Here is a 12,999-nt window from a genome sequence, read left to right on the forward strand (position 1 = left end):
TCTCTCTCTCTCTCTCTCTCTCTCTCTCTCTCTCTCTCTCTCTCTCTCTCTCTCTCTCTCTCTCTCTCTCTCTCTCTCTCTCTCTCTCTCTCTCTCTCTCTCTCACACACATACACACACACACACACACACACACACACACACACACACACACACACACACACACACACACACACACACACACACACACACACACACACACACACACACACACACACTCCTCACCTTCCCCACTGCCTACTTCATTATTTGTGTCAACCCCACCACACTGCACAACTTCTTTTCTTCTGTCTTCTCCATACCTCACACTCACCTCTTAAGTATTCCATTATTCCACAATCTTTCAGTTTATCTGCATTTCCAGAATGTGTATCCTTCCTGTATTCAAATTTACATTTTGTTTTCTATAGCACTGAAACCATTCATATTCATAAATGCAACTGGATATATATAGCTCATTTATCAACAAAACTATTTTATGTTGTGAAAAAGAAAGGTATTTATTAAATATTATAAAGTGTCTTAAGAAAGTTCATGATGGATCATGTAAGTTCATAATACCTTTATGAATGACAAAAGGAAGGTAATATTGTTTTGCATCAAAGATCATACATTCTTAAGTTTCTAGGAGTAAATAATTAAATTAACAAGAAAATAGCAGTGAATAGGCAGCTGTTTGATCTCATCACTTAGACTGAGGCATTATTCTTTTTTATACATATTTGTACCTGATATATTTAGTTGCATAGCCTCTACTGACTGAAATGCATACTTCTATTGTATAAGTCATGATATGGAAGAATGAGGAATATTTCATGTATATACAGTGCTTTAGAACAGTTGTTTACTGAACAGACTCAGTTGGTTAGTATTTTCCTAGTGTTTGTAGGTTTTTATATCCAAATAATGATGAATATTTAAGTAGTGCATACACTATGCTAATTTTTTTATTGATTCTGGCATATTAAATTTTTTTTTATAATGAAGTGAAGTGTATATTTTCATCCCAGACAATTCTAGAATGCAAATGAATGCTGATTCATCATGATGTCTCCATTGGTCTCTGCAGCAGTGGCTTATTTAAATTATTAGTTATGAACTCCATTTTGCTCATTAAGCAAGATCTGGTTGCTCTTCAGGCTGAAGAACTGGAAATTGTGAGAAAAAGAGTATTTGTAAGACACATAGCTTGCATCATATAGTGTTTAAAAGTATTACTATTGTTATCATCAATTACTGACTTCATATTCATATCCACATAAGATATATGGCAATTTTCATCATCCATTACATGAAAATGAGATTAGGCTCAATGCTGGCTTCATGTTTAATTTTTGTAGTAAAGAGTGAAGCATGAACCTAAACAAAGTGCATTAAGGGGAAGGTGTTGTAGAATAATTATTGATGAGCTGTTTATGAAAAAAAAAAAAAAAATAAATAAAAAATAAAAAAATAAATAAATAAATAAAAATAAAACGTATGAAAACATGACATATCCAAATTCTGGTATATTATGTAATCCCATTTATTCATCCAGGTCAGACCTTGGCTAAGGTATTTTTGGCACCTAAGTTGATCCCTCAAATGTGGCAGCTTCCAGGTCATATTACTTTTGTAATGTTTGGGTCAAGCTTCATAACACACCAGCCATCATTTTGAATTGATTAATTTTTTGTTTGTTGTTTACCATACATTTGCTTAACATTTATTTGAGATGTTTGAGTAACTCACTACCTTATGTACATAAAACTTTGCGTAGGTGATAATGAAGGAACATTGTACATAGGTAATCTTAAGCATATAATTATTATTATTTTACTTTATATTTTTAACACTTTTTAAAAACTTACATAGTCAGTACCTGGAACACCACTGCAAAATCATGTCAGATGGCACATCATACCATTGAGAGACTGATGCATTGTATTAATAGTTGCTTGGCTTCAATCTTGCACACCTATAACATGTTTCAGAAAAATAGTTATAGTAGGGTATGCTAAGCGGCCAACTTGATCCAGGCCAGCATGCCAAGGTATTTGGTTTAAGCCTCCCTTACTCACCAAAAGACTTATTTCCAAATTATCACTTATAAAGTATTTAAAGTTTTTTGGTACATATTTTTTATATATAATGAAATTCTGCAGTTATTTTTGCATTGATCTTACCATAGTTTTCAAGAGTATAGAATATCTATATTTTGTGTTCCCAAAGTTGTCAGTTCTAATGAGATATGGTATTGATGATATATCAAAGGAATTAAGTCTTTTCACAATATTTTGACAGTTCTTGATTAGATAAAGATATTTTAATTTGCTGGAACCTTCATAAATTCAAATATTTATGGCTTTGTCATTTTTGCACTTTTAGCTCTGTGGCAGAGATCTCCCTCATGCATGCATATTTCATTCTCATGAGGCCTGTACATATATGTATTCTTAATATGTGACCATCTAAATCTTATATAGAGATAATATGAATTCACTGTAGCAATATATATTCATAGTGGAGTTCTTTGATAAAAGTACACCATTAACACATCAGACTATGACTTGTTCAGAATGACTGATAGTTTGATTATGAAGTCAAGAAGATTGGTTCCCTTTTGTCATTTTTTTCTTTTGAACACCAGAAAATTATTTAATCAAGAAAAGTGCCTAAGTTAATTCTTGTTTTTGTCAAGTATCACTATTTCTTTGCAAGTTTTATCTCTTATGGCCTTGATGAGCAGAAATTTTGCAGCAGGTTTCCTTGGAGGCAGGTGCAGTTCCTTTTTCAACCTGTGCTTAATTGTGAGTTATGCTACATTTCTAAACAAATTTAGGCATGCTCTTATCATTTGGCAGTTGTTATAGGTAGTTACTTAATAAGTTCATGCATGCCTTGAAATAATGTTGATGGACTGAGATTTTCCTTGGTCCTCCAGGAACGGATTTGTGTGCAGGTATTATATGAGAGGTAACAATGACATGTTTAATGGTTGCACAGAGGTGTCCTGCTTGTTATCCCCAGTATTAAAATTTGATGTGTCACTCGTCCACTTCAAATTAGTACTGTATCTTGGTGTATCCATACACCAAGATGGTGTATGGATGAAGCATGGCTGAGAAAACAAACTTCACTGTCAGACTGATTTTTCTTTTAATACCATCAGGTTTACTCTTAACTATATGGATGACTAACATAACATGGAAGTGGCTTAACTTTAAAAATATTTATATATCTATTTATATTTATTTATGTTTTATTAATTTGTTTTGGCATATACCATAGTACAGTTATAAAATGTCAGCTATCATAAGGTGAGGGAACAGCAAGTGAGATTTGATTTATATCCATGTAGATGATGAAGTGAAGATATTTCTGATAAAGATGTCTCTGTATTTGTTTGCAGGTCTCTCAGTGCAGCAGGGACCAACTTCTCTACCAGTCATGGGTCAGGCTACCATGGCAAACACACAGGTAAGGATACTCATACTGTTAGCATACTTCTCTTTGATCTTATTTCTGAAATTAGACTATTCTGATTTTTCATATAAGTGAGAACAGCTTCAAAAGTTTTGTTGAGATTTTTTATTGATGGAAAAATAAAAGCATGTCTCGGATAAAACTTGAGATGTGAGGCTGAGAAATCATAATGATAAATATTTTGAATGGGAGGTTTTAATCAAGTGTACAAGATGAACATAAAAACAATAGGAAATTACAGCTTAGGGAAAGTGGATTTGCTTTTATATTACACAACATTTGTTTTTAAGGAGTAACTAATTGTTGAAACAAGGATTAATGTTTTTTTTGGCACTCTGAACTTGAACAAGATTTGGCCACATAAATCTAGGTAAAAATGGCCCAAAAATAGCTACATGTGCTATCTCTTAAACTATTTCACTATCAATGTCAATCACCTTCACTGATCTGTAAGTATAACAAAAACAGTGAAATATAAAAATAATATGAAGTAAGGGAATACTCTTAAAGTTGTTGAACCCTAGAAATGTTTGGCTAAGCTGGCATAATGTTACTAAATTGTGGACTTCTTGTTCCTTAACCCTTTCATAGCGATAGGCATTATTGATTCACATCACAAAAAAAAAAGTATGCCATCTTTGTAAGTATCTATAAGAAAGGGATTAAAAGAATAGATTTTGCAATTCCTATCCAGTATAATGTTTGAAGATGGCAGTAAAGGAGGGAGATAACTCAGAGTGGTAGTGAATTAGGAAAGATGTGCCAAATAGCAGTGAAAAGGGTAACGTAAAAGAATTAAAATATTCTAAGATTATTTTTAATCTTATCATTGAGTCAATTACATATACTGAAATGTTCCCCACTCAGCACAATTTTACAAGAATCACAGTGTTCTTGTACTGCTGGCAGGATGGCTTGTTCTGATAGACTGACTCAAGTACTCAGTGACCCTAGTCTTACTGAATAATACGTAATTAACAGAATGGGAATCACAGCCTAAATGTAATTATGTAATCAGCATCAGTTTGTTGTTTATTGCATTAACTTGTTTAAAAAAAATTCTGGTAATGTTCTATCTAGATCAGGGGTCTCCAATCTGCAGCCCATTCTCTGGTCATTTGCCAAAATTAACATTGCATGTGGCCCTCCATATCATTTCCTGGGTCATTGGTGTGGCCCACTGGTATATAAGGCATTACTAGTCTTACTCTTTTTCATTGTACACCTCCCAGATGACCACTTGGATGATATTCTCTTGCTGATTGTTAGTTTCATTACCCCTGATTTTGATAATCTTTGTGCTGAGAAATGTCACCAGGTATCTCATTAATAAATTCTTTGAGATCTTTTGTTTTGTGAATGTGGTTTTCCAAGTTTTGTATTGGTGCAGTGTTGAATATTTGTTTTCTTTGAAACTAATGGGCAGATCTCAATAAAAACTGGGGATTTCATGTTTTACATACTAAGATACATGCACACCAAAAATCATGTGTATCAGAGAAAAAATAATGTCACCTCTAAGAGTAATAAGCGTCCACTCCCTTTAAACGGTCTTCTACTGAGGTGATGTGCAATGGTCACCCTTTTTAGGAACAGGCTGAATATAGGCAAACTTCCAGTAAGAATGAAAGTTGATGTTGATAGACAGAGTTGAATGAGTTTTATTAGGCAAGGTGCAACCACAAAGGTACAGTTTCGGAGAACAATAAGAGGAACCCCATCAGGTCCATAAACCTTTTGAGGGTTTAGGCCTGTGAGGGCATGGAAAACGTCACTGCAAAGGATTTTAATGGGTAGCATGAAGTAGTCAGAGGGTGGATGAGAAGGAGAAACAAGTCCTTAATCATCCAAGATAGAGTTTTTATTTTTAGCAAAGGTTGATAACAGACTTGGCATGATCCTGGGCAGAAATGTAAAGCGCATGAGTTTCAGGTGATGGAAAGCTCAAGTATCCTTTGTGGGCCACCTCTCTATCATGTATAGCATGAGAACAGGCTGTGTTAACCAAGTTTTGGAAGGTATAGGTTGGAAGAAAGAGTGAGGAATGTACACCTCCATGCCAGACACTATCATCTCTTATATGCTCAGCACACAGAGAAGGATCTCTGAGACAGAAACAGTACTCATTCCAAGGAAAATCAGCATAATACTTCCTTAGGTCCCCCAGTTAACAGAGGCAAAACACCAGAGGCACCTCCACTTTGGGGGATCCTGTTGAGTGATTGGAGTGATAGGACAAGATACAGATATGACATTGTGATCAATTTGTCCCAGTGCATTGTCCAGAAGTGGATGTCATCAAGCCCATGGTGAAGGTGGAGCTGAGCCTCCTGGATAGTGGAAGCAGAACAAAACAGGGAAGTGTCATCAGTGTACAGGAGTGCTTGTGAGCATGGTGGGGAGAGAAAGTAAAAAAGTAAGATATTTAAGAGAAGAGGACTGAGAGGAAAACCCTGAAGGACACCTCTGGTGATGGGATAATGCCTAGTGTAAGTGTTAGAGAGAAGGACCTGGAAGAGAGAAAGGCCTTAACCCAATTAAGGAGAGTGCTTAGAGTAAGTGTTAGAGAGAAGGATCTGGAAGACAAGAAGAACTTAGCCCCAGGCAGGCAACTTATGTAAAGCAGAATCAAAAGCTTCTTTAGGATGTAGAAAGGCTACTACAGTGAATCCTTCCTGAAATCCTTCCTGGATGTGGTGCTCTAGATGGAGCAGGGCATCCAGGGTTCCCCTGTGGGGACGAAACCCGTACATTTGTGTGGGAAGAGGGTGTTCATGTTTACCTAGTTGCATTTACCTAGTTGTGGTTTATGGGAGGAGGATTCTAAGCTCATGCTGTCCTGTCTCAATATCTACTCTTATCCAGTTTTTCCTTAAAATCATGTATAGTTATTGCATTTACTACTTCTTTTTACAGGTCATTCTAGATTCCTGCAGTCCTTTGCAGGAAACTGTTCATAATATCCCTTCTACACACACCCTTCTTCACCTTCTCATGCCCTCTTGAGTTTCTAAAGTCTCTCACTACCAAATCACTCCAATCCAATTTTTCATAGTCTGACAAAATCCTCTATAAGGCAATCAGGTCACCTCTCTCTCTCTTCCAAGGTGGGCAGGTTTAGTTTCTTTAGTCTCTCTTCGTTCAGTAAGTCTGATAAGGTCAGAGGTAACTTTGTCACTGCTTGTACTCTCTCTAGTTTCTTTAGGTCCCTTTTAGTGCTGGGGGACCATATCACTGCCACATATTCCAAACGAGGTCTTATCACAATTAAATTCCTAATCATCTCTTCTTCCAGATAGTTGAATGCTGCTCTTATGTTTCTCACCAGATTATATGTTTCCCCTGTCTTCCTTCTTACATGTACCTCTGGGGACAGCTTATCAGTGACAGTGATTCCAAGGTCTTTCTCTTCATGCTTCAGTTTTATTTTTTCATTACCCAGTTAACAACTGAAGACTGGTCTCACACAACTATGGCCTCTCCACATTTTTTTTTTATGTTAAACTCCATTTTCCAAGTGCCACTCCAATCCTAAATCACATTCAGATCTTCCTGTAGAGCTTCACAATCCTCTATCCTCTCCACTTTTCTCATCAGTTTTGCATCATCAGCAAATAGACTCGTGTAGCTTTTCACCCCTTCCATCATATTGTTCACATTGCAAACATAACTGGTGATAGAACTGACTCTCTGTGGGACACCACTAATTACCTCTCTCCATGATGACTTCCTATCTTTGACCACTGTTCTCATTTCCTTTCCTCTCAGAAAGTCACTGATCTAATGTAGGAGTGCTACTCTCACCCCACCAAACTTTTCTAATTTCCACAGCAGTCTCTTGTGGGCACCTTATCAAATGCTTTCTTTAAGTCCAGATAAACACAATCTACCCATCCCTCTCTTTTTTGTACTATATCTATGACTCTGGAGTAAAAGTACATTAAATTTGTTGTACACGACCTTTCTTTTCTAAATCCGAATTGTCTTTGTTAATTTCTCTCTCTTTTCCAGATATTCACTCCATCTTTGTTTCACTATTCTTTTGCACATTTTTGCCACTACACTTGTTAATAACACCAGTCTATAATAAGATGGTTCTTCTTTACTTCCATTCTTATATATGGGGAATATATCTGCTTTTTTTCCAGTCTTTGGGCACCACTCCTTCCCTTAATGAAGTTATGATGAGTTTGTGAGCCTTGTGTGCAAGTTGATCTCTGCATTCCTTCAGCACCCAATTAGATACTCCATGAGGTCCCTGAACCTTCCTCACATCCAAGTCTTCTATCATTGTTCTTACCTCATCCACTGTTACCTCAATCTCACTCAGTCCTTCTGCTTTGACATTTGCCATAACCAGTCTGTCAAATGTTCCCTCTTCAGTGAAGACACTGAAAGTAGTCATTCAAAACCTCTGCAATTTCTGCTTCTTCCTCAGCATGTATACCATTTATTTTCACTTTGCTTAACCCCTTCTTATTCTTTATTTTACCATTCACATATCTATAGAACATCCTTTGTTCATCCTTACATCTATCCACAATATCTTTTCTTGATTCTTTATTTCTTCTCTCCCTATCATTTAGTACTAATTTCTTTCCCTTTTATATTTTCCCCATGCCTCACTTGTTTTTTTTTCCTCCATTTGATCCAGTCCAGATTTCTCTTCTTCCTTCCTCACATTGTTTATTAAACTACTCCTGCTTTTTAACCTCTTGTTTCCTTATCTTCGGAACAAATCTCCTTACACCCTTATTATATATATTCATAAACTCTCCCTATTTATCTTCTATTCCAATTGCTTCATTGAATTAATTCTAGTCCACTTGCACAAAGTAATTCCTCAGTTTTTTCCAAAGTCTGTTCTTCCATAGTTGAATCTTCCTGTTCTGTGGTACTTATTCCTTCATATCTTTCCTCCTACTCTCAGTGTACACTCCACCACCACATGATCACTTTTACCTATTGGACATTTATAGTCTATATCCTTGACAACTTTAGGTTCTTTCATAAAAATTAAATCCAGCCTTGAGGGTCTGTCTTCTCTTCTCCCCTGAACCTCATATTCTCTTCCACCCATTGTGTCATTGAATTCTCCACTGCCATCTGTAACAACTCTCCTCCCCAAGACCTATAGCTCACGTCCACTGACCATCCATCTAACCTCTTTGCAGTTGAAATTTTCCATAATCATTAGATTGTCTCTGCTTGCCATCATGTCTTCCACACCTTTTTGTGTATCCTTTGATTTAGCCTTGTATTCCTTGTATTTGTTTTAGGAGGTATGTATACCACCGCAAAGCCTCTTTTCTGCCTTCTCTACACACCATCTCAACTTTAATCACTTCAACCAATTCATAATCACAACTAGTCTCATGGGCCAATAAATCCTTTCTCACCAAAATCATTACTCCATCTCCTAGGTTTTCACTTCTGTTTCTCAGCCATACATTATACTTACCTTCACCAAAATTATTCATTTCAGTATTGTCACTTGGCTTCGTTTCAGTAATTCCCATCACATCCAGAACATACTCTCTTAAGTGGTCATTTAGTTCCTTCTATGCTGAAAGTAACCTGTTCACATTAATATAAGAAATCTTCAATTTCTCACTCCACTCTCTTTTTTTCAATCATCCACTTTATCAACCTCATGTCCCTGACTTTCCAGTAGAACTTTGTCTTTTCGTCTTCCATTCTGGCTTTTATTTTTTTTCTTAGCCTGCTTCCACAATTCGCTCATTTTTGGTCTCTCCTCCTCATTCATGTCTCTCCATATCAAGATGTTTTTAGTGTCCTCCTTTCTTCCTTATCTCCATGCTCCACTTAGTACCTCTTCTGCTGCCATTTGTGATCTTAATTTAATCCTTATTGGTCGGCTTTTTTTCCACAGCATACTTCCCCAATCTTGTTACTTTCTCAATCTCCCCCTGTCAATCATTCTCATTTTCAGTCACAACTTTTACTAGATCCATTGCAATGCTCCTTTCTTTTTTCTCTCTCACATGTGTGGCTCACATGTGTTTTCCTCATTGATCCCAAAAGCAATTATGCATTTTTCTTCTCTACAGTGTTCCTAACCAAATCTGCCTTTTCTTTCATAACTTTAACTACTGCCTTTTTTACAAATTCTTCCTTATCTTTCAACTGATTGTTCGTTATCTCCTTTAAATTAGCAGTTTCTTCATCTTTTTTCTTTCCCCACATAGTATAACTATCAACTTTTTCTTGATTAATCCCCACCATTGCCTTGCAGCTTTCTAGATTTTTTGCTCTATTCCTTGTATTTATAATTCAACTTCCTATTCTCATCCTTTCTCTCATTTTCCAGAAATTCACATTTCTCTTTCCAAGCCTTGTTTTCTAACTAAATAGTCAAATCTCTTTTCCAATTCGTTAATCCGGCTGGACAAACCTTTTAACAATTCTTCTATAAGACCAATCCTTCCACTTGCATCTGAGAAGCCTTCATAGTCAATAGTTTCTTCTCTCATAGTATTGGTGGGGGTGAATAAATGTTTTAATGGCCCTGGTGTTACTTGATTAACTCTGCTCTTTGCACTATCAGCCCAAGATGTTTGTTTTTGTTTTGGTTAAGCTCCAGCCTCATCACCTGCCATCTTTCCAATAGCTCCACACTGATTGACCAAAGAAAAAAAACTTCATATATATTTTATATTTAATATCACACGTAAAGACTGGGACAACACTAATCCAACTCCTCTCCCACACTCACCCTGTTCCTCTAGGTAAATGACATCCTCAGCTAGAGTGCTGAAAAACATGTTGTGTTTCAACCACCATGTCAGTCTGTTTTGTACAATGTGTTTCATTGTTATCCCAAGATTGGAAAGAAGGCTGGTGGGTCTGTATGAGGAAGCCTCTGAAGGGTCCTTGACAGGCTTTGGGATAGGAACTGTGACAGCATGTTGCCACATTGAAGGGAACATCTCTGACAGCCAGCTAGCATTGAAGATGTTCAGGAGGAGGCAGGCTAGAGAATCTGGGAGGCACTGGAGGAACTCATTGGGATGCTGTCTGCCCCAGTAAAGCTGAGGAAAGCTCTGGGGGAGTGATAGCTGTTCTAATCGTGTGACTGGGGTGTGAAGAATGTATGCTGGGGACTGGTACAAGGCCAGGGGAGCCGAGTGTGGTGTGGATATTGGAGGCAAGGGACCCAACTTTTTGGGCATCTGTGGTGAGGAGGGCACTGTTACTAGTTAACAAGAAGGTTATAAAGGGGGTTAAGGATAGACATCTTCCTGAAGAATGACCAGGCCTGTCAGACTGAGGAAGAAAAGGACAGGGAGGCACAAAAGGAAGCCCTGGCAGAAAGTTTCTCATCAAGAGCAACACGTTTGCACTGGGCCTCTAGGAAATGCAAGCATCTGTGAAGGCAAGGGATAGGGTTTTTATGCCATGCATTAAAGGCGTGGCATTTGGCTTAAAGGGCTGCCACACACTTTTGAGACCACCTAGGAACTCTAAAGGTGTTGGTGCAGGGAAAGTAACAAACTGAAAGTGATGGAATCCCACCTCCAGCAAGGTGTCTGTGAGGTACTGAATTTGTTCTTGTTAAAGGAGGGAAGTGGGAGGGATGATTGACTTTAACTCTAATTGCAATGTGCCCCAGTCTCCTTTTTTGAATGACCAACAAGGTCTGCATGAGGGAGCAGTGGGTGGTGACACTGATGGGAAGGAAATAATTACAGGAAAGTGGTCACTTACCATGTAAGGGCCAGTTGTGACAGTAGTGTGGAGGGGGCCATTCCCCAGATACAAGTCCAAGGTAGATGGGTTCCCTGAAACTGGATCAATCCTGGTAGGGAGGACTGAAGGAGTAATGAGGGAGAAAGAAGCACTTTCTGACAAAGTACAAGTTGGAGTAACCTGAATGGTTCCTCTGGCTCCTGGGGAGGGCTGATTTCCAGAAGTTTTGATGGGCATTGAAATTGCCCATTATTAGTGCTGGGGAGGAAAGTTGTGAAAATAAGAATTCGAGCTCCTGAAGGAAGATAGCGAAACACAGATTATATAATAAAAGGATTTGAAGAGGCCCTGAGTCAAAAGTGACAGTCACTCCCAGGTGCTCCAATCCACCATTGGGGAAGGAAGTGATAGGGAGATCGCTAGAAGGGAGAGACTGGTAGACCAGCAGCAGCAGGCCATCTCCTACCCTGCCAGCCCCCTGTCTATCCTGCTGGAAACATAGCTAGGGAAGAAGGGAGAGAATGCATCAGTGAGCCATGTTTCACAGATGCCAGCAACTAGAGATGAATAGGAAGAGTGTGGGGTTTTAAAGACTGGAAGTTTCTGGTACAGGGACCAGGTGTTCCAGAGTATGAAGTGAGGGAGAGGAGGAGGAGTCACTGCATGAGTGACATGAGGAAAGTCTTTCCCGGAGACTGGTGCCAGTCCCTTCTTTACCTTGGTTTTACTTGATGATGTGATTCAACATTAGAGGCCCTTGAAGGCCCTGTTCATCTCATTCCCATTCATGGAGTTGCTCATTCCAGAACTAACATACATACCCTCTCCTTCATAATACTTTTTAATAGCTCTCTTCTTTTTCTATGTGTATTTATTCCATTTACATTAACTGAGGCCACATTCTGCACTACTTCCCCTACCTTCAGTATGAAATAAGAGTTATTTTCTGCACATAGCCATGTTGGCATCACCACAAAAGGGCCACAGTGCTTTTCACTGGGGGACACAGGCCACCATATCCTTTATACTGGTCATCTTGCACTTCTGTGTATTAATCTAGCATTTCTATGTATTAATCTGGTACTCCTTCATTTAGTTTAACCATTAATTTGTTTTTAATTGTAAGTTAGCTTGCTTTCACTTCTTTTAGAATGTAAGAAAAAAGGGAAGCTGCAAGAAGACATCAGGCCTGCACATGCATTTCTTACATGAAACATACCTATTTTCATTTTCTTATCCTTATCCATAAATTTATCTAATCTAAGATCCTGATTGCTGAGTCTGTTCCATTCATCTACTTCTCTGCTTGAGAAGCAATTTCTTCTCATCCATCTTTTAAATCTAACTTTGCTCTATCCTGATTTCTGATAATGAGAATTTTACTTATACCACTCTTGTTATATACAGTAAAATCCCTCTTATCTGGCATCAACGGGACCGCCGACATGCCGGATACTTGAATATTGCCGGATACTTGAATAGAAGTGAAATTATGTCCACAATCACCACCCTACACTCATGCATCTTACCATAACAAAGATCAGCTGATCTTAATCAGCAGCTGATCTGATCAGGTGCTTAAGTGTAAGCATAACACGCTTCCTCTTTTCTACAACTTTAGGCATGATGAAGGCGTCAGGTGATAAACAGTCCACACACGGGACTGAGTCACTGAGTAAACACAGTGCGGTGGGCCGCGGGTGGTGCGAAGCAGTGCGCTCTGGTGGCGAGGGGACAAAGTATGCCTTGCGCGGGAATTTTTATCGATTTTATGAGTGCACGTTGATTTTTTATTGATTTTAAGGCTCGGGGAAAAATGTGCCG

At 38.1% G+C, this 12,999-nt stretch overlaps 1 protein-coding gene across 2 annotated transcripts in view; it reads left to right on the forward strand.

The window, feature by feature from the left end:
* The window catches only part of LOC135099776 (clathrin interactor 1-like), a 173,493-nt gene that overhangs the window by 135,706 nt on the left and 24,788 nt on the right, over window positions 1-12,999 (forward strand). For both annotated transcript variants that reach the window (XM_064002298.1, XM_064002297.1), the window contains exon 10: window positions 3,392-3,459. In XM_064002298.1, coding sequence (XP_063858368.1) covers window positions 3,392-3,459 — 68 coding nt within the window. The remainder of the gene's footprint in view (window positions 1-3,391; window positions 3,460-12,999) is intronic.

This window comes from Scylla paramamosain, chromosome 4, assembly GCF_035594125.1.
Source record: "Scylla paramamosain isolate STU-SP2022 chromosome 4, ASM3559412v1, whole genome shotgun sequence".
Lineage (NCBI taxonomy): Eukaryota > Metazoa > Arthropoda > Malacostraca > Decapoda > Portunidae > Scylla > Scylla paramamosain.